Genomic DNA, 25,816 nt, shown 5'->3' on the forward strand with positions numbered 1-25,816 from the left:
CATGCATAATTTATTTTTAATTTCCAAGGTTTGTATTTTTATACTTTAAAAAATAGTGTAGTTGTTCACAATTTAAAAAAAACAAAAAAAAAAACAGAGAAACAATACTCAAATCTGTAGCCAGCTTCTGTGGAGTCCTCCTGAGCCTCATTTGAGTCTTGCAGAGGATCAACGACAAAAATGTGGTTTGAAAGGGCATGGATATAATGTTTAAACAAGATCCATATAATTGGACCAAAATCATATGTAAACAGTAGTAAAAAAGGCAACAATGTCACAGTATGTAAACACACAGTATTAATTAATACATCAATGTAAACACAACATTTTAATTTATCTAAGCAACAGAGTTTTACAGTGATAGTAAAGTTAAAGAAGAAAACCTGTGAAACATTTTAGTTGATATTGAGGAATTTGAAATCTCTCCAAATACTCCGATACTACAAATACTCTGGAACTTGAAAAGCATTATTTAAAATACAAATGAAGAGCACAGAGACATATAACATGTAAAATATTGCATAATCCCAAAGAATAATTTGGTCATTTAAAACTCAACTGTATCACAGATGTACAGTTGAGTTTTAAATTACTACATTATGTAGTTATTTACTTTAACTTTAAACGATATACACAGCAACTATACCATAGTATTTTGGGAAACCTACATAGCACATTCCAAGACTTTGAATAAATACACAAGTAATAAACCCACCACAAACTTCCAGTGCACATTGTTCACATTAACAAATCCAATGACTCCATCATAGTCATCAAATGTAACCTGTAAAAAGTATCATTTAAGAAATGTTTAATTGACTTATTTTGGTTTATTTGACAAGTCTAAAACATGTTTTTTTATCAGAAAAATTATCAAAAGAAAAGTATTTTCCTTTCTTAGGGGAAGTAAAACTAAAGGGTGCACATACTTTTTCCACATGTATTAATTACATGAAATATTAATAGTAATCACAACAAAAACAGTCAAAAAAAGTATGTCTTTATAGCAAGATTTAAATCACACAATCACAACACAACATACTGCCCATTATTCTAGATTTGAAGAGTTGTACTCACTCTTTTTAACCCTTGCCTGGCCACCTGCTCTCTTGTGCCATATAATATTGCACCCATGGTGTAGGTGAGTTTGCTCGGATATAAAGGATTGTAAGGCACTGTTCGGGTTTATCACTGCTCTCAACCTGGAGTGTCGGCCAGAACACTACTCAGGCCAGGATTTCAGTCAGGACTAGATTTTAGGAGGAGGTGCGGCGGGTAGTGAATGAAGACATGAGATGGGGTCCTTTCGACTGGTCTGTATTCCAAACTGTGTTACAGATTCCGGTCCAATTGAACACTAATTAACCTAAGGTGCAGTGGTATTCCCAAGTGGATGTGTGTGAGGTAGGCTTGAGGGTTTGTGTGTGAGTAAGTATGTGTGTGGTTTCCTAAACAAGGAGAAAAGGAAAATAAGTCTAAGAATCCTACCATTACACATTACACCTTAGATAAGATAAGGAGAAAATAGTTAAACTCTAAACAAGCTCAACATTAATTCACTATTAATCAGCAAACTACAAAAGTTAGCTAACAACCATGCCTCTGGGCTCTCAAATAGATGTGTAGGTTCGGCACAATGCTCCCCAATACACACACATAGCAGCTAACTCAGACTTATCCACGGGTGACCTAATAATAAACAAATGAACTTAAAATCACTCATTTGGCTGCAGTAAAAATTCAAATATCACAACTTACTCATCAATGACGCACACTTCTTTGGATAACACACGTCTTGCCAGTTAGCACAATGTCTCAGCTACCAAACTTTTTTTTTTTATTGAATATATAGAAAAACAATAACAATCTCAATTAACAAGTCAATAACAAATATTTCAATACAAGTAGAAATATCACAACTCCTGCTTTTGAAAAATACAGTTAAATACAAGGCTGGAACAAAGTATAAAATAAAATAAAATGAATAAAAATAAATAAAATAATAATAGTAGTTAAAATAAATTAATCCGTGGGGACTACCAACTGAAAATCTTCAATTAACTTAAACAATTTAATTGCATTTAAATTTTGCACCAAAATAACGCTGAGCAGAACTTACAGATTACAAACTGTTGTACCCAACATCAAACTTTGAACGATTTAAAGGTCTTTTGAACACATGGTGTAGTGATTTAATTGGTACAATCGTCTGGCAATATCATTTGCATTGAGGACGACTGTTATATAGCTTTCAATGACCTTTTAAAGAAAGTTTGGGAAGTTAAGTAAGACACAGGCCTCATCATTTTGAGCATAAAATCGTATGCAGTATGTGTTAATATGTTTGAAAAATACCTTTAAGCAACAATTATTTTTGTTCAAAGAAAAACTCCACTTTTTTTACAAGGAAATCTAGTTTGAAACCATTGCTGCACAACGTTAAAGCACTTTTTCAAAACATAAAGAAGCTTACCTCTCCCATGAGAAGTACATGAGGCCTCAAACTCTGGAATTCCCTGTGTTTGAGGGTTATCTTTTGCTTCTGTACATCATTTTTTACAACAGCCACAACAGCTTCAGTTGACTTAATGGTCCAAAGATATTCCACCTATTTGAAAGACAAGACTATTATAACTTTACACTTTACTCATCAAGTCATTTGAAGGTAACGTTTTACACACTCGTTCAGAGCAATACATTGCTTCACTTACTACCAATTAAAATGTCAGGCATTAAAATTGCAGTGAATAGAAATGTTATCATCAGCTATAAAGCTCCACCAATTACCTCCTCTGTTTGCTTTGTCCCATCACTTGTTTCTGTGTTGCTGCTGCTGCTGTTCTTCTTCTTCTTGTTCTTTTGTCTGTTGCCAGTTGTTGTTCTTTTGTCTGTTGCCAGTGTTGTTGATTGATTTTCCACTTTTTGGAACAGGAACGGAGGAAGGAGTTGAGAAGTATTTGGAGCTTCCAGTGCGGGGCTTGTCCCCATCTCTCTTTGCCCAACCTTCCTAGGATTGTGTGATGTCTTTGGAGTTCCCTTGTTTGAGGAGTAACTTTTCAGAGAGGTTATGAAAAAGGATGTTGTACCTTCCTTGTAGAGCCCCATACATTTTTTTGGACAAATGTCGCTGGTGTCAGTCGTCTTTGTTTTTTCAGTATCAACTGCTTGATGATACCAAACCATCTCTCAACATAGCAGTTTGTGTCCCTGGTTTTTGTTTGGTCAAAGTGTTTTTTTTCCAAATAGAATGTCAACAATCCCAGGGCAGTAATATGGATTTGCAGTTTGTTCAGTTTGGACATCCTCTTTTTCAAGGTCACTTAGTACCTCCTCCAGAACCTCCTTGAATTTCAATGTGAAGGGAGATCGACCAATAACTGTGCAGTTCTGTCTTTTTTCTTCATCATCTTCCTCCTGTGATAGTTGGCGGCCCTCCAACCTTTCTGTCTCGTCCATATCAGGTGTTTTGCCTTTCTTTATTATTTCTTGCAAAACTTTCAGGTTCAAAAGGACGGTTTTGCTGTTGATTTTACCGCAGAAAACACTGCATAGTGACCGAAAAAGGTTGAGGGCATCTGTCAGTGAAGTTGTGTTTTGCAACCTGGCAAATGCAAAGGTTGCAAAAGCTTTTAAACCTTTATCTTCTGTTTTTCTTGCAATGGATTGAGCAGCTGCTTTCAACACATGTGCAGAGCACATATGCAACACAGTGAACTTTGTGTTTTTCAATGGCTTTTGTCCGGAGCAAATTGCAAAAGCCCTGTCCAGGTAAGTGAAAGTACTTTCCTTGTTGAAGGCCAGAAGAACACTTTGTATCAGTGCCCAGCTGTAGTCAGTTTCCACCTGATGAACTTTGTGTACTGAGACAGGTACCGTAAAAACTGCATCAGCCAGAATGTGATGGGTGGGATCAAGTGCTCATTGGTGAGCATCTCACAGACTGGAAGGGGAGGTGCACCCTGACCACCTCCAGGAAGAGTGAGGGAGTAGTAAAGAAGTCTCTTGGTCTGCCTTGGAACTTTGGATGCATCATTACCAGTAGCATCTAAGTACAGGGTCAATGGTATTTTTGTTCTCAGATGTTGTACAAGAATGTTGATTCCAGTTTCTGTGTACATATGTACACCAAATGGATCAATCTGCAGGTGCTGAATGTATCCAGGAATTCTGTGAAATTGAGTGTCACATTCCTTGATGATTTTTTGTGTGAGATACATCTCCATGAACACATCATCATGAAGTTTTTTATGGTTGCTGAATTCAGACTTAATCACTTTAAGAACGTTTTTATTCAGACTTCGTGTTATATTCCCGGAAATAAGTTCAGCAACAGGGGTTTTTCTTAGTTTGCTATAGAAAAGATGGCTTACTCCCTTGTGTAGTGCCCTGGCGATCCTCCCTCTTCTGGTATATGTTGCTGGCCTAAATTGCCTCTGACTTTTCTTGTGTTTTATTTCTCCCTTTTGTTGCACAGAGATTTTGATTACAGCATTCCCTATTGGCTTTCTTTTCATGCGAAAGAAATATTTTGCACTACAGGAAGGAAAAGTACAACTGGCACTTATATTTAAATATGGGCTTTTGATTTTTCGGCTGTGTGATGGTTTAATGTGCTCACTCTTGAAAGCAAGAGTACAACAGGGATTTTTTTTCCGGAAGCTGTTGTATGAAACATTGGTCCAAGGTCTTCTCAGTTTCGTTGAACCTTTCAGTGGAAGAATTCTTTTCCATTTGTCTTGTTTAATTGTAATATTGAACTTCTTTGATACCGCTGGGAGCTTTCTCCACTGGCCAATGTGTTTTTGAGCCAGAGGTTCAGTTTTTCCCGACATTTTCTCTACTTTTTCTTCCTTTTCATCATTTTGCAGGTCCTCATCCATGACGTCATCATCTGCTTTCAAATGTCTTTGGTCTGTGTTCTGTAGTTTGTCTCCTTCATTGTTTTGCAGGTCCTCATTGCTGTCTGTCCTCTCTTGTTGATCTTTAGTGTCTTGAAAATATCCAACCACAGTTGTATTTATTAATTCATCTTTGTCTACCTGTACTTTTGAGCTTATCAACTCCCTGACTCCTTTGCGATTTTTGGTCCATACAACCCAGAGCCAATGACGATTTTTTTAGATCATCTTTACCAAATAGGGCAGAAGAAATTTCTGACCAGATTTCTGAGGAATAATCTGTGTTTCGGGTTATAATTGTCTTTACTTTTCATTGTTTTGACCAGGGCTGCTATTCCACCAGCCTGTGCCCATAAATCTTTCCTAATAGCAGTCTTTCCTTTTTTTCACTCTCCCCATTTTCTTAAAAGCTTGTAACCTAAGGAAAGGAAAATGCAAAACTGAGGCTCTACTATAATGTTTTATTATTTGATAGAATATAAAGTACTTAAAACTACTTTACTAAATTTATTGGCAAAGTTTTACCTAATACACGTGAAATAAATAAAAAAAGCTTGTTGTTGAAGTCTAAGTCTATAATGTCTAATATGATAAACGATTACCTATGTAGCTAAAGAGAGCTTAAATTAGTATAGCATTGAACCAAGTCACAAGCTTTAGCTCACAATCAAAATAGAATTTAATTTGGCATTTAAACATTGCCCATTCATTAACACTATCAAAATGACAAGGAAAAGAAAAACGGTTTGACTTACCTTTGTAAATATGTTTATATTTAAATGTAATATGAAGCAAAGGCAGTGAAAATTTCCTCAAACTCTTTTTCACACTGAGCTCTTCCCTTACTGACCTTAATTGATGGTTGATCCTGATTGGCTGGTACTTTACACCAAGCATCTGATTGGTCTGATTGTGTCTGGAGGTGTGGTTGCAGGGCAGTGGCCATGAGGAAGTCATGAGGTAAAAAACTCAATACCACCACATTTAACCAAATAGGTCAAAGAACTAACCAAAGCTCAGACATCTTTGAAATAAAGTAAAAATCAATGACAACACATGAAAATGTCATGTTTTAGACTCCATGTTTACTTTTAATTAATGATTTCCCTGTAAAGAAAAAAAAAATTATTGGTAAAAATGGTTTCCAGGACAAATTTTGGCTTAGAGACCCCTGCAGTTAAAACTGAGTACTGCTAATAAAAACAATGAAGAAAGTTTTTATTTTATTGTGTTGTTAAAGTAAAAAAAATCCCTCAGAAGTGAGTCAAAACTCACAAGCCACGTCTTGCTGTGTAAAAAATTTGGATTTTGGATGATGGTGGTACCATCTTCCTAAAGTAAGAGTTGTAGTTTGAACTAGATGAAGTGAACTATGTATTCTACAAGTTTGGTAGCACTACAATGATCTATACTGTACCTATTGGTGATTATATACTTGTAATAACAAAGAAAAAATCTCAAAAAATAAAGTTTAGCAGATTTTCCCAAAGTAAGAGTTGTAGTATAAACTAGATTAGGTTATCTATGTGTATGATGAGTTTGGTAGCACTACAATGATCTATACTGTACCTATTGGTGATTATATACTTGTAATAACAAAGAAAAAATATCAAAAAATAAAGTTTATCACATTTTCCCAAAGTAAGAGTTGTAGTATAAATTAGATGAGGTTATCTATGTATTCTACAAGTTTGGTGGCACTACAATGATCGATAGTGTAGTCATTGCTGATTTTATACTTATTCTAATAATAAAATAGGTGCCATTTGCCATTTAGGCTTTGGGAAATTCCTCAAGAAATGTATTATATTCAAATCCCATAAATGTGGTATGATATACATAAGATAAGATACCCATGAAATTCATTTGATGATAATCCACCTCTCCTTGGTGATGCTTTTTAATATTTCTCTCTGATTATTTTTCTGGTGTAGCAACTTGCACACGGTCCCTAAGCGTCTGCGGCCGCAAGCTCTGCATTGGGTCCAATGTAATTCACCCTGCGCGGTGGGAGACTGGTTTTAAGGAAACTGCGGTTGTAGCTGACTGTCTGCCTTGCTGTGGTTACAGAGAGGTGTCTGTTTTGTAGAATAAATCATCCGCCGATGAGTTATTGATCCGGAAAAACCGAATCTGTGAATATCTTTCAAACTTTACCGAAGTCTGGAGACCCCAGATAAACCTGACCGCAATCGGTATGAAGCTACAAAAAGTGTCTGATGAACCAGTTTCTAATCTGATCTCCTAGTTTTACACACATGCTTCAGTCTCTGAGGCTCCGTTCACACCTGAAACTAACATCCTCCCAGTTCTCCTCAGCTGTTGCTTTCTAGCTTTACAGATGAAAAACCTTTAAACCAATTTTCACAACCAGCTTTATTTACATAAATTAATCTGACTTTCTTCCACTTAGCTTTCTATTAAAAACACAGAATACAGCTTTATACGAGCAGCCATCTTGTCTCTCTTAACCTTTTATCTTATTTGTCCATCTTTCTGTCTCTCTTTTCATGTTTCCGTCTGTCATTTCTACCTCTTCTTTCAGCCTTTTAGATGTTAAAGTTGATGTTACTGATGGCATGATGTCTTTATTTTCCGTTGCACAGTATCACATTACGTCACCGTCTTATAACATCACATGACGCTACCTGGTGCAATGTCACCTGGAGCAACGCCACTTACGCCACCATCGAACTGAAATACAAGATAAACTTATAGAAACAGTAAACAAATATAATGTTATATTAACATACAAAAAACCTACATAGCAGGCTGACCCAGGTATAGAAGTAGAAATGAAGAACAAACTGACATCTTCAACTTCCTTCCTTCCTGCTGCACAGCTTCTCTACTAATAACCCATCTTGCTCACATAATTAGCGCGTCAATCACAGCTGTGCATGTATCACAGGTTTGCAAATAGAAGTATTAGTCCCGGCAAGCTCCTTTTTGGGTTTTCAAAATAAGGGTATCTATTAATGACACAAATCTACATAATGCAAAAAAAATAAAATACACAAACTTCTGGCAGTAAAACTCTCTATCGTGTAAATTTATACATGGTTATATTTTGAAGGCTACCTGCCTCTCTGTCTTCCTACTTCTTGTTTGAATGAAAATCTCTTGAAAATCTAGATTTGTTTATAATATTTTTGAGCGTAACTTTATTAAATTTTAATTTTATTACATGTTGAGTTTTACATTCATGCGGTCTATCTAGCGACAAACATTTGTTTTCCAAGAATAAAGCAGCATCTGTTTTCAGGGATGGACTCAGGAACGTGGATTTTTTCATTTCAACAGACACTTTTGGTGATTAGTGATATCCATCCATCCATTTTCCATGGGGTCGCGGGGGTTGCTGGTGCCTATCTCCAGCGTTCACTGGGCGAGAGGTGGGGTACACCCTGGACAGGTCACCAGTCTGAATAGTGACAATCAAATTGTATTTTTGTAGGAGATCTAAAAAATGACCATAGAGCCGTTTATTTGTTGAACAAGCTTCAAAACCTTCATCAGGATTCAGTGAATCCTGGTTCACTGCAGATCTGAGTTAAAGAACCAAAGTTCATCTTAAAGAATGTGGAATGAGGTTAAATTAGCTTAACTAATTTAGAACAACATTTGGCATGGGTTTCAACCAATTCACAATGCGAAGAGTTGAAGAAAACATTTGAGGAAATAACATTTTAAAGAATGATTTACTCACTAAAATCAACCTTTAGTACAGTTGATTTTATTAATGCGATTATTCCTCTGGGAAGCTATATACCATCTTAACATACGCCAATCTTCTTTGCTGCTCCATCCATCCATCTGTTGTGCAATTATACACTGTTTAAAGTTATTTAATGTTTCATAAATAACCCTCTGTCTGTTAAGTATTGTCTGGTGATGATCAGCTCTTAAGCTGATATCAAGACAATGGTTGAAAGGGATGAATTTTAGCACTAGCGATCTTTTAACAGCAAAACCTGCACACACATAGAATAAAGGTGTGACAACTTCTTTTCAAGTTCAAGAATTTAATAACAGAAATAAAATGAACAGTAGAGGGCAATGGGGGCGAGGACCTTGCCGTTCCGATCCTCTGCTGCAGAAGCTGGCTCTTGGGACGTGGAATGTCACCTCTCTGGTGGGGAAGGAGCCAGACCTTGTGCGCGAGGTTGAGAGGTTCCGACTAGAGATAGTCGGACTCACCTCGACGTACCGCTCTGGCTCTGGAACCAGTCTCCTTGAGAGGGGCTGGACATTCTTCCACTCTGGACTTGCCCATGGTGAGAGGCGCCGAGCTGGGGTGGGCATACTTGTTGCCCCCCATCTCGGTGCCTGCACGTTGGGGTTCACCCCGGTGAACGAGAGGGTGGCCTCCCTCCGCATTCATGTGGGGGGACGGGTTCTGACTGTTGTTTGTGCTTATGCACCAAACAGCAGTTCAGATTATCCACCCTTTTTGGAGTCCTTGGAAGGGGTACTTGAGAGTGCCCCTCCTGGGGACTCCCTCGTTTTGCTGGGTGACTTCAACGCTCACGTGGACAATGACAGTGAGACCTGGAGAGGCGTTGTTGGAAGGAACGGCCCACCTGATCTAAAATCTTCTGTTGTTGGACTTCTGTGCTCGTCATGGATTGTCCATCACAAACACCATGTTCAAGCATAATGGTGTCCACATGTGCTCTTGGCACCAGGATACCCTAGGCTGTAGATCAATGATCGATTTTGTTATCGTTTCATCTGACCTGCGGCCGCATGTCTTGGACACTCGAGTGAAGAAAGGGGCGGAGCTCTCCACCGACCACTACCTGGTGGTGAGTTAGCTCCGATGGTGGGGGAGGAAGCCGGTCAGACCTGGCAGGCCCAAACGTACTGTGAGGGTTTGCTGGGAACGTCTGGCAGAGTCCCCCACTAGACGGAGCTTTAACTCCCACCTCCGGGAGAACTTAGAACACGTCCCGAGGGAGGCGGGGGACATTGAGTCCGAGTGGACCATGTTCCGCGCCTTTATTGTTGAGGCGGCTAGTCTGAGCTGTGGCCCCAAGATTGTCAGTGTATGTCGCGGCGGCAACCCTCGAACACGCTGGTGGACACCAGTGGTGAGGGAAGCCGTCAAGCTGAAGAAGGAGTCCTAACGGGCTTTATTGGCTTGTGGGACTCCGGAAGCAGCTGATGTGTACCGGCAGTCGAAGCGGCGGGCGGCTCGGCTGGTCGCCGAGGCAAAAACTCGGGCGTGGGAAGAGTTCAGTGAGGCCATGGAGAAAGACTTCCGTACGGCTTCGAAGCGATTCTGGTCCACTATCCGGCATCTCAGGAGGGGGAAGCAGTGCGGTACCAACACTGTTTACAGTGGGGGTGGAGTGCTGCTGACCTCGACTCGGGACGTCGTGCGTCGGTGGGCGGAATACTTCGAAGACCTCCTTAATCCGACCAACACGTCTTCCATTGCGGAAGCAGAGCCTGAGGACTCTGGGTCGGGTTCTCCCATCTCTGGTGCTGAGGTTGCCGAGGTTGTTAAAAAGCTCCTCGGTGGCAAGGCTCTGGGGGTGGATGAGATTCGCCCTTAGTACCTTAAGGCTCTGGGTGTTGTGGGGCTGTGTTGGTTAACGTGGCTCTGCAGCATTGCGTGGACATTGGGGGCAGTTCCCTGGATTGGCAGACTGGGGTGGTGGTCCCCCTATTTAAAAAGGGGGACCGGAGGGTGTGTTCCAACTATAGAGGAATCACACTCTTAAGCCTCCCGGTAAGGTCTATTCGGGGGTTCTGGAAAGGAGGGTCCGTCGGATAGTCGAATCTCGGATTCAGGAAGAGCAGTGTGGTTTTCGTCCTGGCCGTGGAACACTGGACCAGCTCTATAACCTCAGCAGGATTCTGGAGGGGGCATGGGAGTTTGCCCAACCAGTCTACATGTGCTTTGTGGATCTGGAGAAGGCATTCGACCGTGTCCCCCGAGGGATCCTGTGGGGGGTACTCCAGGAGTATGGAGTACCGGACCCTTTAATAAGGGCTGTCAGGTCTCTGTACGACCGGTGTCAGAGTCTGGTCCGCATTGCCAGCAGTAAGTCGAACTTGTTTCCGGTGAGAGTTGGACTCCGCCAAGGTTGCCCTTTGTCACCAATTCTGTTCATAACTTTTATGGACAGAATTTCTAGGCGCAGCCAAGGTGTTGAGGGGATCCGTTTTGGTGGCCTTAGGATTGCGTCTCTGCTATTCGCGGATGACGTGGTCCTATTGGCTTCATCAGGGCGTGATCTACAGCTCTCACTAGAGTGGTTCGCAACCGAGTGCGAAGCGGCCGGGATGAAAATCAGTGCCTCCAAATCCGAGACCATGGTCTTGAACCTACCCTCATCTATGGTTACGAACCTTGGGATTCCCCTGGAGGAGCTGGCCCAGACGTTCCTCTCCCCGGCCACCTTAAATCCAGGTGTTTGTGGGGCCAACAGCTGTGGCACCAGAGTTTATGTTAAAAGCAGTTTATGTTAAAAGCAGTCCAGGATCTCCAGGAACAACCAGGCTGATGCTTGAGACAGTCATCAGTTAAATTATATTAATGATCTCTTTCTTTGTCCCCACAGACCTCCAAAAGCCACATGTCTCCATGGAGGAGGAAGCTTCTACCATTCAACAGCTCTGCAACCAGAGGAGAAGGTCCAGTCATGACCAGGAGGAAGCAGAACCTCAGTGGTCTGAAGAGGAACAGATGGAACCAGATCCTCCTCTGACTGAAGAACAAGGGGAACCAGAACCTCCTCTGATTAAAGTGGAAAAGGAGGAACAATGAACCTGGCGCGGATTCAGGCGGGGGCGCGGGGGGCACGCACACCCCCTTTTGGGAGACCAAAAGTACTTTTTTTAAGAGTCCTGTTACTGTTTCACCGTGCCGTGTCTACGGTGAAGCACCCTCGGTGGACCCAGTTCGTTTTACCCAGTCAGGCGACCCCCACTTACTTATCACCCTGAATGTAGGACGCATAAAACAGACAAGTATGCTTTTAGTTATATTTTATCTACGTAAAGACAGAGAAATAGTTACAGTCACACCAGCGCTGATGGGCCCCTGATCGGCAGGCGGCCTCGAGTGCTCATCACACAAACATTATAAAGGGATCTCGGGACACACCCATACAAGGGCGGTACACATCCAAACTGTGACATCAGCAGGGAAGCTGTGTCACCTCCAGGGTGGTATCTGATAGATATGTGCCAATCTTTTGGGTCAGTGCCATCTAAGTGTGCCATGCAGTTCTGGGATAAACAGCTCGTTCCACTTGACCTTGTTGATATCCTAACAGTCCGAAATCTTAAACATCCTTCATAGAATTAAGATTAGTAGCCATTACCTGTCATCTGGAACGCGCTATGACGCCGACGCGACGGTTGAGACACCGGATATCGGCATGAATTTGAATTGCAACGCGAGACCTGGGCGCTGTAATAACGCGGCGTTGCAACGCAACGCGATTCAGTGATACCACGATAGCGTCGAAGCGAGCACGAGGAGACCTGGAAGATTTAAGGCCAAACAAGAAAACCAGACAACCATCTCCTTTAAGATTCTGGTCCAATCCAACAGAAGGGTAAGTAGAAACCAACTTTATTACTTTATTTTCTAAATAACAGCAATTTTAAATGATTTTTTTGATTCGTAAACAGTGAACATATGTAGCCAGAAAAAAAAGCCGACCGAAACCCGGCGGCCGACGACAGGCAAATTAAAAAAGAAGTCCGGTCAACAAGGATCATTAGCTATATCTTAAACTAAAATGTTCGTGGTGATTTCATGAACTTAGCGTTAATCGATAAGGAAATAAAAGCATAAATTGTCTTCTCGATCACTGTGTAAAGAGCAGCCATGTTGCGCGCTACTGGGCGACGTCACATCCTGTGACGTCTCTGTGTGTTGCTGCACGCTACAAGCTACAACCGTTGTGCACAGCAATTATTTTGGATTTCGGGAGGACTTTGCCATTGAAATTCGCGAGAGCTATTGTTGAAGCAACAGCGACCACGTGCATGGCAGTTGGATGTACCAATACATCGGGTAAAAGTGAAAAAAACAAAACAAAACAAAACATTAGTTTTTGCCGTTACGTTATCAGGCGGAGGAATATTTCCGCCATTGTCTGTAGTGCGGCAGTTTAAAGCGCCGCACCAACACACGACTTCAAAGAAAAAGAAACACCGAGTTCATTTATTGACCAGTATGTAATAGTTTATATTTAAAGTACTTTCAGCAGTTAGAATTCTGATTTTGACCGGGCTTTTCCTTTAACAAGTTTCCTAATGTCGTGCTGTTGTACTTTGTACAGCGGTTCCTAATTCAAGGAACCGTTTTGCACAGCTCCAATCAACAATTATTTTGGATTTCGGGAGGACTTCACCATTGAAATTTGTTAGAGCTATTGTTTAAGCAACAATGACCACGTGCGTGGCCGTTGGATGTTCCACTACATAGGGAAAAAGTGAAAAAAAACATTACGGTTTTCACCGTGAAGTTATGAGGCGGAGGAATATTTCCGCCATTGTCTGTAGTGCGGCAGTTTAGAGCACAAACAAACAAGTTCAGAAGTTTTGTCGTGTAGTAATAAATCCAAAGTGTAGGCTTATGTCTATAATCTAAATAACACAGATTGAAATGTTTATATCTTGTTTTCTATTCTTCAGTGGACCTGGCACAACTACAGAAAATGACCACAGCGTTGACCTGTATGAACGTTCAGATATTGGAGACACACAGAAAAAAGGTACGATTGCTAGAAAATGTTGATACTGAGAAAACATTATCAACATTGTTGATTGTTGATAAACAAGTTGTTTAAAGTTGCAAAGTAATGCAATTGTAGGAATACTTTAACCAGTAACGGGAAAGTTATGAAAATTGCAGTGTTTGATAAGAAATAAAAAGAGTGTACAATTAACAAAAATAGGCAACATTAGTTGCCATTGACATGCATACAATAGTTATTTTGTAGTGTGTATTTTTGGGTCTAAACCTGTTACAAATAAGAATGGTATCCTTTATGAAAACATTACTAACTTTTATCAATTGGTAAGGATCCAAATCAATGAATGCTCTAAGCACATGCTTGGAGTCTGAGGGAGTCTTGTTAACATTGTGATATAACTACCGATCTGGTGTTATTTGTTTACAGTGCATTTAATATTTTACAATAAAAATACAATTTACTTTTAAGTAAATGGTGATATGGTGATATGTGTTTAGTGAATTTAATAATTTACGATAAAAACACAACATTAAATTGTTTTGTGGCTCCTCCTGAGATTACAAGGTTCACCTGATCACAAAAATTATTTTCTTTTCCAGATGAACAACAAGGACCGTGTTTCGGTGAAAAGACAACTGAAGAGCCGGCGCTCAACCAAGCGGATTTGCCCCAAACAACTTACGACATAGGTTAGTAATAGTTGTATTTTTTTCAATGTCAAAACAACTAATTTTGTTTTTGTTTTACACGATTGACTTTTTTGCTTAATCTTAATCTTACATTTCATAATAATAATTTCATAATAAAGCAAGACTATACAATGGCTTCATGTAGGCAGATTTACAACTCCACCAGCACCCATACAAAATTGTAATGTAATTATCAATCTTCTTACAGATATATCAAAGGCCAAGGACCGGATTAGTGAAATGGATGACTCTGGAAAATTCCAACTTCTTCAGACCAGAAAACCACCCAAATCTTTCAATTTCCCTGCCAGAGACTTTAAAGACAACCGAAGAGCCAGTGGGGTGACCAAAAGAACATGCCAGAGGGACTGGCTGGACAAGTATGACTTTTTATCATACTCTGCCCAGGAAGATGGCGTGTACTGTTTGCCATGCATTTTGTTTCCTGTTGAGAGTCAGAGTAGGAGAGCTAGTATTTTGATAGACCTGCCATTTACTAACTGGAGAAAGTTCACTGAACAAATTACAACACACATGCAACTGCAATACCATCAGAGTTCTGATGCAAAGTTTCATGCATTTGTGGATGTAATGAATGGTCAACAAACAAGGATTAACCACATGTTGAATTCTGAGATGGATAAACGTGTTACAGAAAATAGACTCTTCCTCTCATCAGTTGTAAAATGTATAGAGCTGTGTGGGCGTCAGGGCTTCGCCCTAAGAGGCCACCGAGACGATCCTACATCAGAAAGTCTAAACAAAGGCAACTTTCTTGCACTTCTCAAGTTCAGACAAGAAGCAGGCGATGACCCTCTTAAAAATTACTTGGACTCATTCGGTCAAAATGCAAAATACATTTCTAAAACATCTCAAAACGATTTGCTTGACTGTATAAAAGAGTATATTCAAAGCACAATTGTGCATGATGTGCTGAATAAGGAATGGGGGCCACACTCTGCTGTAATAGCTGATGAGGTCACTGATGTTTCAAACTGTGAACAACTAGGTGTGTGTATTCGCTACGTGAAAGATGGCATTCCTGTTGAAAGGTTAATAGATTTTGTTGGATGTGATTCCATAACAGGGGAAGCAATATGTAAAAATCTGTTGACCTCTTTAAAGAAAGTTGACCTAGATCCAAAACTGTGTCGTGCTCAAGGCTATGATGGTGCTGGCAATATGGCAGGAAGAGTAAATGGTTGTGCTGCAAACTTTTGCAAAGAATCCCCAAGAGCTAAGTACTTCCACTGTGCGAGTCACCAATTAAACCTAGCATTATCCAAGTCATCATCTGTTCTGGATATCAAATGTATGCTTTCAACTGTTGCTTCAGTTGGTATTTTTTTCAAGTATTCACCAAAAAGGCAGCAACAGTTTGAATCTTCGGTGTCTGAGATTAACCAGGAAAGGCTTGCAGCAGGACAAGAACTGTTAGCTAAGAAGAAGTTAAAGCTCATGTGTGAGACTCGTTGGGTTGAGCGTCACACTAGCCTTGAAGATATTCACAGCCTTTATGAAGCTCTTCTCCATTGTCTTAATGTTATATCAGAGAATGCAGATTCTGTGTGGGATGCCAAAGCAGTAGTTGAAGCAACTGGCCTCTTCAAAGCAGTAACTTCGGCCAACTTTATTGCCGCTTTACAGTGCAACAGGTACTTCTTTGGATTCACCAAGTCATTAAGTATTCTATTACAAGGGTCATCACGGGATATCCTCACTGCATATGAAGAGGTCAAACTTGTAAAAGACACTCTAAGGGACATAAGATGTGAGGCTGAAGCTGAATTCAAAGAGGTTTACGAATCAATGTTAGAAATGGGGAAACTGGCTGGTTTTGATGGTGACCTCCCAATACCTAGACGTTGTGGACGACAGACAATGAGAAACAGCAATCCTTCAAATAACCCTATGTAGTACTGGAGATCAGTGTTGTAGTCAAGTCACTATGCCTCGAGTCCGAGTCCAGGTTCGAGTCACCAGTGTCCAAGTCCGAGTCAAGTCCAAGTCATTAAAAAAAAAATTCGAGTCGAGTCCGAGTCGAGTCCACTACTCATCCGAGTCGAGTCCGAGTCGAGTCACTATTGACGTGTGATGTATGACATGAAGCAGTAACATTCCATTGCACTAATAACTCTTTCGCTGTAGTTACCCTTGGTTTTACTCGGTAAAACTACCGCTTTTTCCAAGTCTAAGACGTCTCCTAACCATGGTTTTTAAACATTGTTGTTATGGAACGCGCAACAGCGACTCGAGGTACGCTGATAGGCCGCATATGAAGGATGTTAAAGCCGCAAGCGGCGTCGATCGGCCCTCGCAGCCAAGCGCACTCCGGCCTATTGGCCACCGCCGCGGCTCCGGCCGGCGGGCGGGGTTCGCGCAACGCCGCGGTGCCGGCCGGCGGGCGGGGTTCGCACACCGCCGCGGCTCGGGGCGGGCGGCGGGGTTCGCGCACCGCTGGCCGGCCGCCACCGCAGATGCTGTTACGCATTTTCCTCGCCCGTCCACCGGGCGATTCCCACAAACGTGTTCGGCAGCGTTCCCCCATGACTCACAACAAATCTGGTGCAGATCGGTTGATGTAGCGAGGAGATCCAGCCGTTGGATAATGATAATGCATTTCGCCACCGGACCGGACTAAATTGTTCGGCGGGCCGGAAAATGTATACCGATTCCTGGACGGTGACTACAAACAGAAAAAAACTGCAAATGACGCCATGAATGCCGAGCAGGAGAAAAACAACGACTTACCTTTCTATCAACTCGGCCCGTTTTCCAGTCTTTATAAGCCCTCGACACTCAATCCATCGTTTGAGCTGAACGTTGGTATGTTGTTCCACAGTTCTACCAGTAAAATGGGCGCCTGGACATCCTTTTGTGAAAGTTTAACAGCTGTAAAGTCGGTCATATCCTTGTATCTGTTGCATGTGTAATGGCTGGTTGCTACGTGCGCTCTCACACTGTTTGCCCAACCTTAGCGGCAAGGGGCGTTGCTCATAAGATGGTGACGTCACGTGCGCGGTACGACATTTAGATATTAAAATCATACACCAAATAATATTCTAATGACATATTAAAATTATAGCCCAATGATATAAAAAAAGTCGAGTCTTTTTCTCAATTTCCGAGTCAGAATGATCTGAATGTAGGAGTCCGAGTCCAAGTTCGAGTCATCAGTGCTCAAGTCCAAGTCAAGTCACGAGTCTCTAAATTTAGCTAATGACTCGGACTCGAGTTCGAGTCTCGGACTCGAGTACTACAACACTGCTGGAGATGTACAGTCTTTGTTCCATTTCTGGACAGTCTCATTTCAGAACTTGACTCGTGCTTCAGTGTTATGTCCGCAGCTGCCATACTAGGCTTAAAACTGTTGCCAAGCAACCTGCATTTGATGAACACTGAGAGTGAAAAAGACATCTTTACATCATATAAAGATGATCTACCGTCAGGATCAACATTCAGGCAGGAAGTGAAGTTGTGGCACACAAAGTGGTCATCATCAGTGGAAAAACCCAGCTCTCTCCCTCAAATTCTAAAGATAACAAATATGAAGTGCTACCCAAACATTTCTATGATTCTTCACCTTCTGTCAGTCATACCTGTTACCAGTGCTTCTGTGGAACGTGCTAACTCAGGTCTTAAAGCAGTGAAAACTTTGCTGAGGTCAACAATGGGACAGGAAAGGTTTGTAGCTTTGCTACTTTTGTATGTGCACAAGGACATTCATTTAGACATCAACAGAATCATAGACATATTTGCCCAGAAGCATCCTAGAAGGTTGACATTCATAAACCCATTATCATCATCATAAAGTTTGTAGTAGAGAACAATATTCTTTGTGTGGTTTAACTTTGTTTTTTTTGTTTTTCAACAGTTTATCTTGGAAAAATATATTCAAAACTCCTTTGTCTTACTTGAACCATACTTGAACCCAAGTCCATGTTTTTTTTATTTCATGTTCTGTGTAAATATCATTTCTGGAAATAAAGAAACTCCTTGTTTGATTAATTGTTGATAAGGATCATTTTTTTCTTCAAACTACTTTTTAACCTTGTGCATGCTTTAAAAACCGAGAGATCTTTTTTAATTACAGTAATGTAATCATGCTAATTCTTCTTATGTTCATCCATTAAAATTGTCAATTAAAAACCCTTGGATGAATAATTAGGGTAGTGTGAAAGAGTGAAGATGGTATTCTTTGGTCTTTTAGCCTCACATTGTCTTGACCTGTGACCCCTTGACCCCGTGACCCTTAGATGCGCACCCCCCTTTGAAAAATCCTGGATCCGCCCCTGAGAACCTCCATTGATTAAACAAGAACAAGTCTTCATGGGTTAAAGAGGAACAAATGGAACCAGAACCGCTAATTGAAGAGCAAGAGAACCCAGAACTTCCCCTGATTGAGGAAGAAAAGGAAAAACATGATTCTTCAAGGCTCAGACATGAACAGCAGGACCCTAAACGTTTAGCAACTAGAAGGGATCAGAAGGATGTCTGCAGCAGTCAGGAGAGAGAGCAGATTGTCCAGAAGCAGTCTGTTGCTCTAATGGAGACCTTTACTCTTCAGGAACGTGAAAGAGAACCAAGAACTGAGCAGCTTTCCTTTCATATCTTTCCTGTAGTTCAGAGCAAAGACCAGGAAGGAAGCAGCTCCACTGGGTCAGAGAGTCAGTCTCGTACTGACACTAAGAAAAAGTCTTTAAAATGTGATGTTTGTGGGAAGTCTTGGAAGAACATGAAAAAACTGAAAAATCATCACAAAACCCACACAGATGAGAGGCCTTTTACTTGTCAGACATGCCGAAAAGGGTTCATTCGATTGAGTAGTTTAAATGTTCACATGAAAACTCACACATGTGAGAGGGTTTTTTCTTGCGGGAAAAGTTTCATTAAACTGAGTCATTTAAATAGTCACATTAGAACCCGCACAGGTGAAAGGCATTTTTCATGAGGAATATGTGGAAAAAGCTTTGCTCAACATAGCTGTTTGAATCTTAACATGAAATTAAAACAGTTTATTTACATTTACAAAGATTTCCAAGTACAAATATTAGAATTCTTCCTAGTAGTTCTCCACCAGAGACCCTCTGCTGGAGTCTCGTCTTTTCTATAAATGTAAAGTCTGTCTTGTAGATCTAGTCTGTTTTTTTAATTCAAGCAATGTTTTACATTCAGCTCTTTCACCTAAGAATTGCCTACATGTGCAAATGCTTTATAATTAACTGGTCCTTTTTTCAGTTCGCTGTTGCTATGTTTTATGTTCTGAGAGTTTATGTTGCAAACTGGTTTCGTAATTGTATGTTACTGGTAGGAATAAAAAAAAACAATCTGTGGAGCAGGGCCCAAGTTTTTTAGCTTTTTCATCTCTGCTCTTTAGAAGCGGCTGAAGAAGAAGCTTTTGAATCCTTGCTATTCTTTTATAGACCAGTTCACTGCTATTGTTTTCATAAGTTGATGGTTGATATCGGGACATAGGCACCAGCGACCCCATGAGGGATTAAGCGGGTCAGAAAATGAATGGATGGATGTTCAGACATGTTTGTGTAACAGCAGAAAGCGGCGTCGTACACTGACCGCGCCTCAGCAGAGAGGAAGACCCGCCCGGTAGGTTAAAAAATTGTTCACAAAGGATTATTTTGGTGTTTTTGTCTTGTTAAAATGGGTGGAGGTGTCGGCGACGTTGCAGCGTAAACACAGACGTACTAGCGCGTGTGAACAGGGGCGTAATGCAGCCGCTGTCTGCTGTAGCAGGCTGCTGCTGCATCGACTCCGCTTCTCCTGGCCCCGTCTAGCGATCGCCACCTCCCCTCCGCCGCTATTTCAGTAGAACAATGACTAGAGCAAAATTAAGTTGTATTTACCGGAGATGAAGTGCAGACTGCACATTCTGTCGGGGTATGATGGCTCCCACAGTCGATTGGGATTGTCTGCTTGGGTCCTTCCTCATTGAAAATATCCATTTCTTTTGTCTTTCTTCGATAAACAAAAGAAACGTACATCCAACGATTTGGAATGCTTCTGTGTGCAACCGGGAGCACAACAAGTCGTAGGCACTGTTTACATTTCGAAAATAAACTAACTAAAAGCACGCTCTAATTCACCCGTTTTGTAATGATAGAATGCGAGAACAGTCCTGTTTTTGCCTACACGCCGGACCCGGAAGTAGCGTGGACGTCACGCGTAAACTACCCTATAACCTTTAGATTTTTGTATCTGTTCTTTTAAATCTTGATGTTTGTCCTTTTTTGGTCACATTTTATTTACTCAAAAACCTTGTCTCTTGGACTTTTTCTTTTGGTAAGTGTCCTTCCATCCTGTAAAAAGGTTTTTGGTTATTTCCAAGAGTCTTATATCTTGAGGAGCCATGTAGGTTTTATATTTTGTTTTTGTTTTGTTTTATTTTAAGTCCCGTCCACTCTAGTAAGCTTGATTGACATTTATTCTCAGCTAGCATGTTATTAATTTGTTGCCTGTTTAAGTTCCTGAGGATAAATGCCTTTTTTAGGCACACTAGTGGCACTGGTGATTGGCTAGGCAACTTTTTATCAATTGTTTGTAATATTTGTCATCAAAAAAGTCAACAGTTTATACAGAGAGACCAGTAGACAGCGGAGATTGCAGAACATATAAAATCCTGTCTCACCAGCTGGTGTGGATAAGCGTTAATGGTTTGTTTGTACTTTACTTAGGTACAGTGTATTTGAAATGTATTACAAAATTCAAATGTTTTAATATGTTCTATCCATTAATAAAATGATCAATGGGCCACATCCTAGTAGAAAACCATTCTTGAGTTACAATACATACTGTGATCAGCAGCAAGTTCTTTCTCAAAGCTGTCAGACTGCAATGAAATGCAAAACATTTATTTTAGCAGTTCAAACCTGCTTTTGTGAAACTACAGAATCAGTGTATAACTTGTGTATAACTTTTGAATGCTTGAAAAAATTCCATGACATTGTATGTCAGTGTTGGTACGGTAAGGCATATTGCATTACTTCCTTTTTTCTGTTGCTGCGGTGTGGATTGTGGTTTGGTTTTCCAGACTGTAGAGTTTCTCCTTAATCTCTTTTCTGGGACATCTCTTTTTTTTCTAACACATAGGCACATTTAAGACATTCTCTGTTGCTGCACTTCAGGTGTGGGAACTTTTCGTGTTTTCTCAGCGTGGTTAGAGGTCGTTAGCCTAGTTTCAGCCTAGCCTAGCTTTAACCTCACACTGGTTTCTTCCCCTTTCCGTCCTTCAGCTTCTCCTTCTATGTCTAAGTCTCGAGAATTGGAGCAGGAGTAGCAACCATCTTTCAGTCTGATTTATTAATTAGTCCCAGGCCAGTTAATGGTTACAATTCTGTTGAACATTTAAGCCTCACTTTCCCTCATCCACACTGCAGCAATAAAACCTCTTCCATACCTGTCAAGTTTTGGATTTGCAGATAAGGGAAATTAAAACAACATCCACTGCAAGCCGTCCGACTACCCCAACTAAGCCCCAGTATCTATTACATTTGAAGACAGGTGCACAAAACAAAATCTGAAATAACCTCTTGTCAACCAACTGAGAACTACAGTTAGGTGATCAGGATGTGATAGGCCTACCTTTGTTGACATTGAAATGGTGTGGAGATTCCCAATTTATAATACAGCCTTGATGAAAACTCCAGAGGGAATTAAAGCACATGTATTTATTTGACATATTTTCAACTTATATGTGCATTGCTTATGTTTGAGTTAAAAAATTCATTTTACAGTTTCCATTAACATTTTCTTTTAATTTCTCATGTTTCCTCATGTGGCTGTCTGGCATTCACAACAACAACTTTTTATACAGATTTGTTGTAGACTTTGCATCCTTTAAGACCTTTTTGGTTTATTTTACATGAAAGCAAAGCAGAAACAGTGCTGGTGTCTAATGACATTCTATGCTCTGTGACAATCTTTCTCACCATACTAAATACCCTTTCAGAACTGGCATTGCTGTGGGAAACGCATAGTAAAGCCTTCATTAGTCCTGGCAGCTCATTGAACCTAACAAGCATATGAATAAAAACACCATAAGAGTAAAAAAAAAACACTACAGCCTATCCTCTCATACTGTTAAAAGACGGTATAATTGTATAACTGGGTAATATACTTACTGAAATGTTTTGTTCTCAGCTGACACAGGGAGCTCTGTGCTCTCATGAAAGCCTTTGTGTCTGCTCCAATGAAGAGCTCTTCATCAGCCAACCGATGTCCTCCATGCTCCACCTCCCTGAGACGTTCACCCACGACGGTCCCCACGACACCCCAGGATCCTCTTGATCCGCCGACACATTTCCTCTTCAAGTCTAGGAGTTAGTACTCCCTCTGACTGCAGAAAATGTCATTGGTCACAACCAAAATAAAAGTGAAATGAAGATGCTACAATAAGCACAAATATGTAATTGTAAAGTACTATTATTCACGTATTCATTCAGTTTCATCGTATTGATTCAATTTCATCGATACCCACCTGGATGGCAATATTAAATTCAGATAAAGGCTGGAGGGCAGCACTCAGAAACAGCACTCTGGTAAAAAACGTTAAATTTTTTACCAGAGGCCAAGTTAATACCATCCAGATTAAGTGATTGATTAAGAAGTTTATTTTTTTGAGGACTCTGGTCCAAAGATTACAACTTCTGTCTTGTCAGAATTTAAGTGAAGGAAATTTAAAGTCATCCAGCTTTTGATGTCATCAAGACATGACTGCAGTCAAAGTAACTGATTGGATTCATCAGGATTTATGGATAAATATAGCTGAGTGTCATCAGCATAACAGTGGAAATTAAACCCATGCTATCTGATAATTTTGCCAATCGGAAGCATATAGTAAAGAGAATTGGTCCAAGGACTGAACCTTGTGATCAACTGTGTCAAATGCAGCACTGAGATCTAACAGGAAGAGTATGGACACAAGTCCATTATCTGAGGCCATGAGAATATCATTAGTGACCTTCACCAGAGCTGTTTCAGTGCTATGATGAGCTCTGAAGCCTGACTGAAACTCCTCAAGTAGGTCATTGCTTTGTAAATGTTCACAAAGTTGATTAGCAACTACTTTCTCAAGAATTTTAGATAAGAAGATTAGATATAGGTCTGTAATTTACTAACTCATCTTGATCAAGAGAAGGTTTCTTAAGTAAAGGTTTAATAACAGCTACTTTAAAAGCCTGTGGTACATATCCATTTACTAAGGATAGATTAATCATGTCTAAAATAGTGCCACTGATCAAAGGGAATATGTCTATAAACAACTTGGTTGGGATTGGGTCTAACATACAGGTAGAAGGTTTAGATGAAGCTAATATTTTAGATAGCTCAGAAAGCTCTACTGCTTCTAGACAGTTCAGACACTGTGCAGGTTCTAAAGATTCCTCCACTACTGCCTCACTTACTGAGGACGGGGTAATCATGTGTGGGAGGATGCCAATTATTTTATTTTTAATGGCATCGATTTTATTTATGAAGAATCCCATAAAGTTACTGCTAAGAGCTAAGGGAATGGATGGATCAATGGAGCTATGACTCTGTGTAAGTTTGGCAACTGTACTGAAGAGAAATATAGGATTATTCTTATTCTCCTCAATTAATGATGAAAAAATATGCTGCTCTAACTCTGCGAAGGGTCTTGTTATACAACAATAGACTATCCCTCCAGATTAGGTAGGATTCCTCTTGGTGTGTAGAGCGCCATTTTCTCTCCAATTTCCTAACATTGTGCTTCAAGGAACGCAGCTCTGAATTAAACCAGGGAGCCAGCTTCCTGTGAATAATCATCTTCTTTTTCAAGGGAGCTACATTGTCTAATGCAGAACGCAATGACAAAGTCATACCGTTTACAAAGACATCTATTTGTGAATTGGAAGAAACAACATTGCTGCCATCTACAGGGCATTTCTGCAATACTGAGGATATTAAAAAGGGGACAGACTCTTTAAGTTTTGATACAGCATTATCCAATAAAGATCTACTATAATGTAACCCTCTTTGGGGGGTGGAGAACTCAGTTAGATTAAACTCAAATTTTATTAAAAAATGATCAGACAGGACAGGGTTGTGAGACAATACTGTTAATTCTTCACAATCAATGCCATATGTCAGCACAAGGTCTAAAGTATGGAGCCAAGAGTGCACCGGTTTATGCACATTTTGAGTAAAACCAATTGAATCTAGGATAGTTTTAAAGGCTACACTAAGGTTATCACATTCTGTGTCAACATGGATGTTAAAATCACCCACTATAATAACCTTGTCAGTGTTTATCACCAAATCAGATAAGGAGTCTGACAACTGATCCAAAAACTGAGTGTAAGGGCCTGGTGGACGATACAAAACAACAAACAGAAGAGGTTTTATTACTTTGCAATGTGGATGACGGAAACTGAGGGTTAAATGTTCAAAGAACTGTAATTATTAATTGGCCTGGGACTAATTAATAAATCAGACTGAAAGATGGTTGCCACTCCTCCTCCTCTTCCCACAGATCTGGGAATGTGGAAATTTGAATAATTGGAGGGAGTTGACTCATTTATACTAACGTAGTCCTCTTGTAGCCAGGTTTCTGTGAGACAAAATAAAAATACCTGTTTATCAGAAATCAGTTCATTAACTAACAAAGTCTTTGGAGAGAGAGACCTTATATTTAATAGGCCACATTTATTTGTTTTATTTTTTGGTTCAAGGTGAGCCGTATTGATTTTTATTAGATTTTTATGATTTGTTCCTTTTAGATCAGTTTTTGATCTGTTAAGTTTTGGCCGTGGGAAAGACACCGTCTCAATAGGATAATGGGTGGGTAACAGTACAGAAGCTGCAGAGAGGTGTGTTAAACTACGGCTCTGCTTCCTGGTCTGGACCCTGAGTTGTCAGCATTTAGGAGAACTAATAAATCCGGCCAGATTCCTAGAAAGAAGAGCTGCACCATCCAAAATGGGATGGATGCCGCCTCTCCGGATCAGACCAAGTTTTCCCCAGAAAGTTCGCCAGTTATCAATGTAGCCCACGTCGTTTTCAGGACACCACCTAGACAACCAGCGGTTGAATAGTAACATGCGGCTAAACATGTCATCACTGGTCAGATCAGGCAGTGAAGTAGGTCTTCACTATAGGGTCACGCACTTTGGCCGACAGTACATCGGGACACAGAGTAGCAATTTCTGATTAAAAAGGAAATATATCTATAGGAGTTTCTATCCTTATCTGTAGAGCCTCTCTCTGGTTTAACACTCTCTAGATGCAGGTCAAACCCCATTTTTAATATCCTCAGTATTGCAGAAATACCCTGCAGATGGCAGCAATGTTGTTTCTTCCCATTCACAAATAGACTCTTTTGATAATGGTGTGACTTCCTCATTGCGTTCTGCATTAGAAAGTGTAGCTCCTATGAAAAATAAGGTGATTATTCACAGGAAGCTGGCTCCCTGGTTTCATTTAGAGCTGCATTCCTTGAAGCACATTGTTAGGAAATAGTAAACTGTGTATATAT

The 25,816-nt window shown here is 40.5% G+C and overlaps 2 protein-coding genes across 7 annotated transcripts in view; both read left to right on the top strand.

Annotated features, from left to right (window-relative positions):
- The window catches only part of LOC118561425 (gastrula zinc finger protein XlCGF8.2DB-like), a 116,172-nt gene that overhangs the window by 66,576 nt on the left and 23,780 nt on the right, over positions 1 to 25,816 (top strand). For 2 of the 4 annotated variants that reach the window (XR_004930043.1, XM_036133501.1), the window contains exon 2: positions 11,471 to 11,753. The exons of 1 other annotated variant lie outside the window; for it this stretch is intronic. Coding sequence is in view for 1 of the 3 variants with exons in the window: in XM_036133501.1 (XP_035989394.1) it covers positions 11,471 to 11,676 (206 nt within the window). In the remaining 2 variants the exon portion in view is untranslated. Of the gene's footprint in view, positions 1 to 6,924; positions 7,094 to 11,470; positions 11,754 to 25,816 lie in introns of those variants that run through there. One more of the 4 variants, XR_004930042.1, reaches the window with a different exon arrangement.
- On the top strand, positions 12,190 to 17,817 carry LOC118561423 (zinc finger MYM-type protein 1-like). Of its 3 annotated transcripts, none has more exons than XM_036133488.1 (5): positions 12,190 to 12,472; positions 13,560 to 13,639; positions 14,221 to 14,310; positions 14,519 to 16,235; positions 17,584 to 17,817. In XM_036133488.1, the coding sequence occupies exon 4, from the start codon at positions 14,551 to 14,553 to the stop codon at positions 16,225 to 16,227; it is 1,677 nt and encodes a 558-aa protein (XP_035989381.1). In that variant the 5' UTR covers positions 12,190 to 12,472; positions 13,560 to 13,639; positions 14,221 to 14,310; positions 14,519 to 14,550; the 3' UTR covers positions 16,228 to 16,235; positions 17,584 to 17,817. The 3 variants fall into 3 exon arrangements, with proteins under 3 accessions (XP_035989381.1, XP_035989382.1, XP_035989380.1); XM_036133489.1 differs by lacking the exon at positions 12,190 to 12,472 and having other exon boundaries at positions 12,950 to 13,639; positions 14,519 to 15,388; positions 15,782 to 16,235; XM_036133487.1 differs by lacking the exon at positions 12,190 to 12,472 and having other exon boundaries at positions 12,950 to 13,639.

This window comes from Fundulus heteroclitus, unplaced genomic scaffold, assembly GCF_011125445.2.
Source record: "Fundulus heteroclitus isolate FHET01 unplaced genomic scaffold, MU-UCD_Fhet_4.1 scaffold_63, whole genome shotgun sequence".
In the NCBI taxonomy this organism is placed as follows: Eukaryota; Metazoa; Chordata; class Actinopteri; order Cyprinodontiformes; family Fundulidae; genus Fundulus; species Fundulus heteroclitus.

Excerpts from the sequence above, each read along its gene's own strand:
- LOC118561423 (XM_036133487.1), top strand. The coding sequence starts at position 13,531 with ATGTTTATATCTTGTTTTCTATTCTTCAGTGGACCTGGCACAACTACA. Across the intron at positions 13,640-14,220 it reads TGGAGACACACAGAAAAAAG|ATGAACAACAAGGACCGTGT; the intron begins GTACGATTGCTA and ends TTTCTTTTCCAG. Across the intron at positions 14,311-14,518 it reads CCAAACAACTTACGACATAG|ATATATCAAAGGCCAAGGAC; the intron begins GTTAGTAATAGT and ends ATCTTCTTACAG.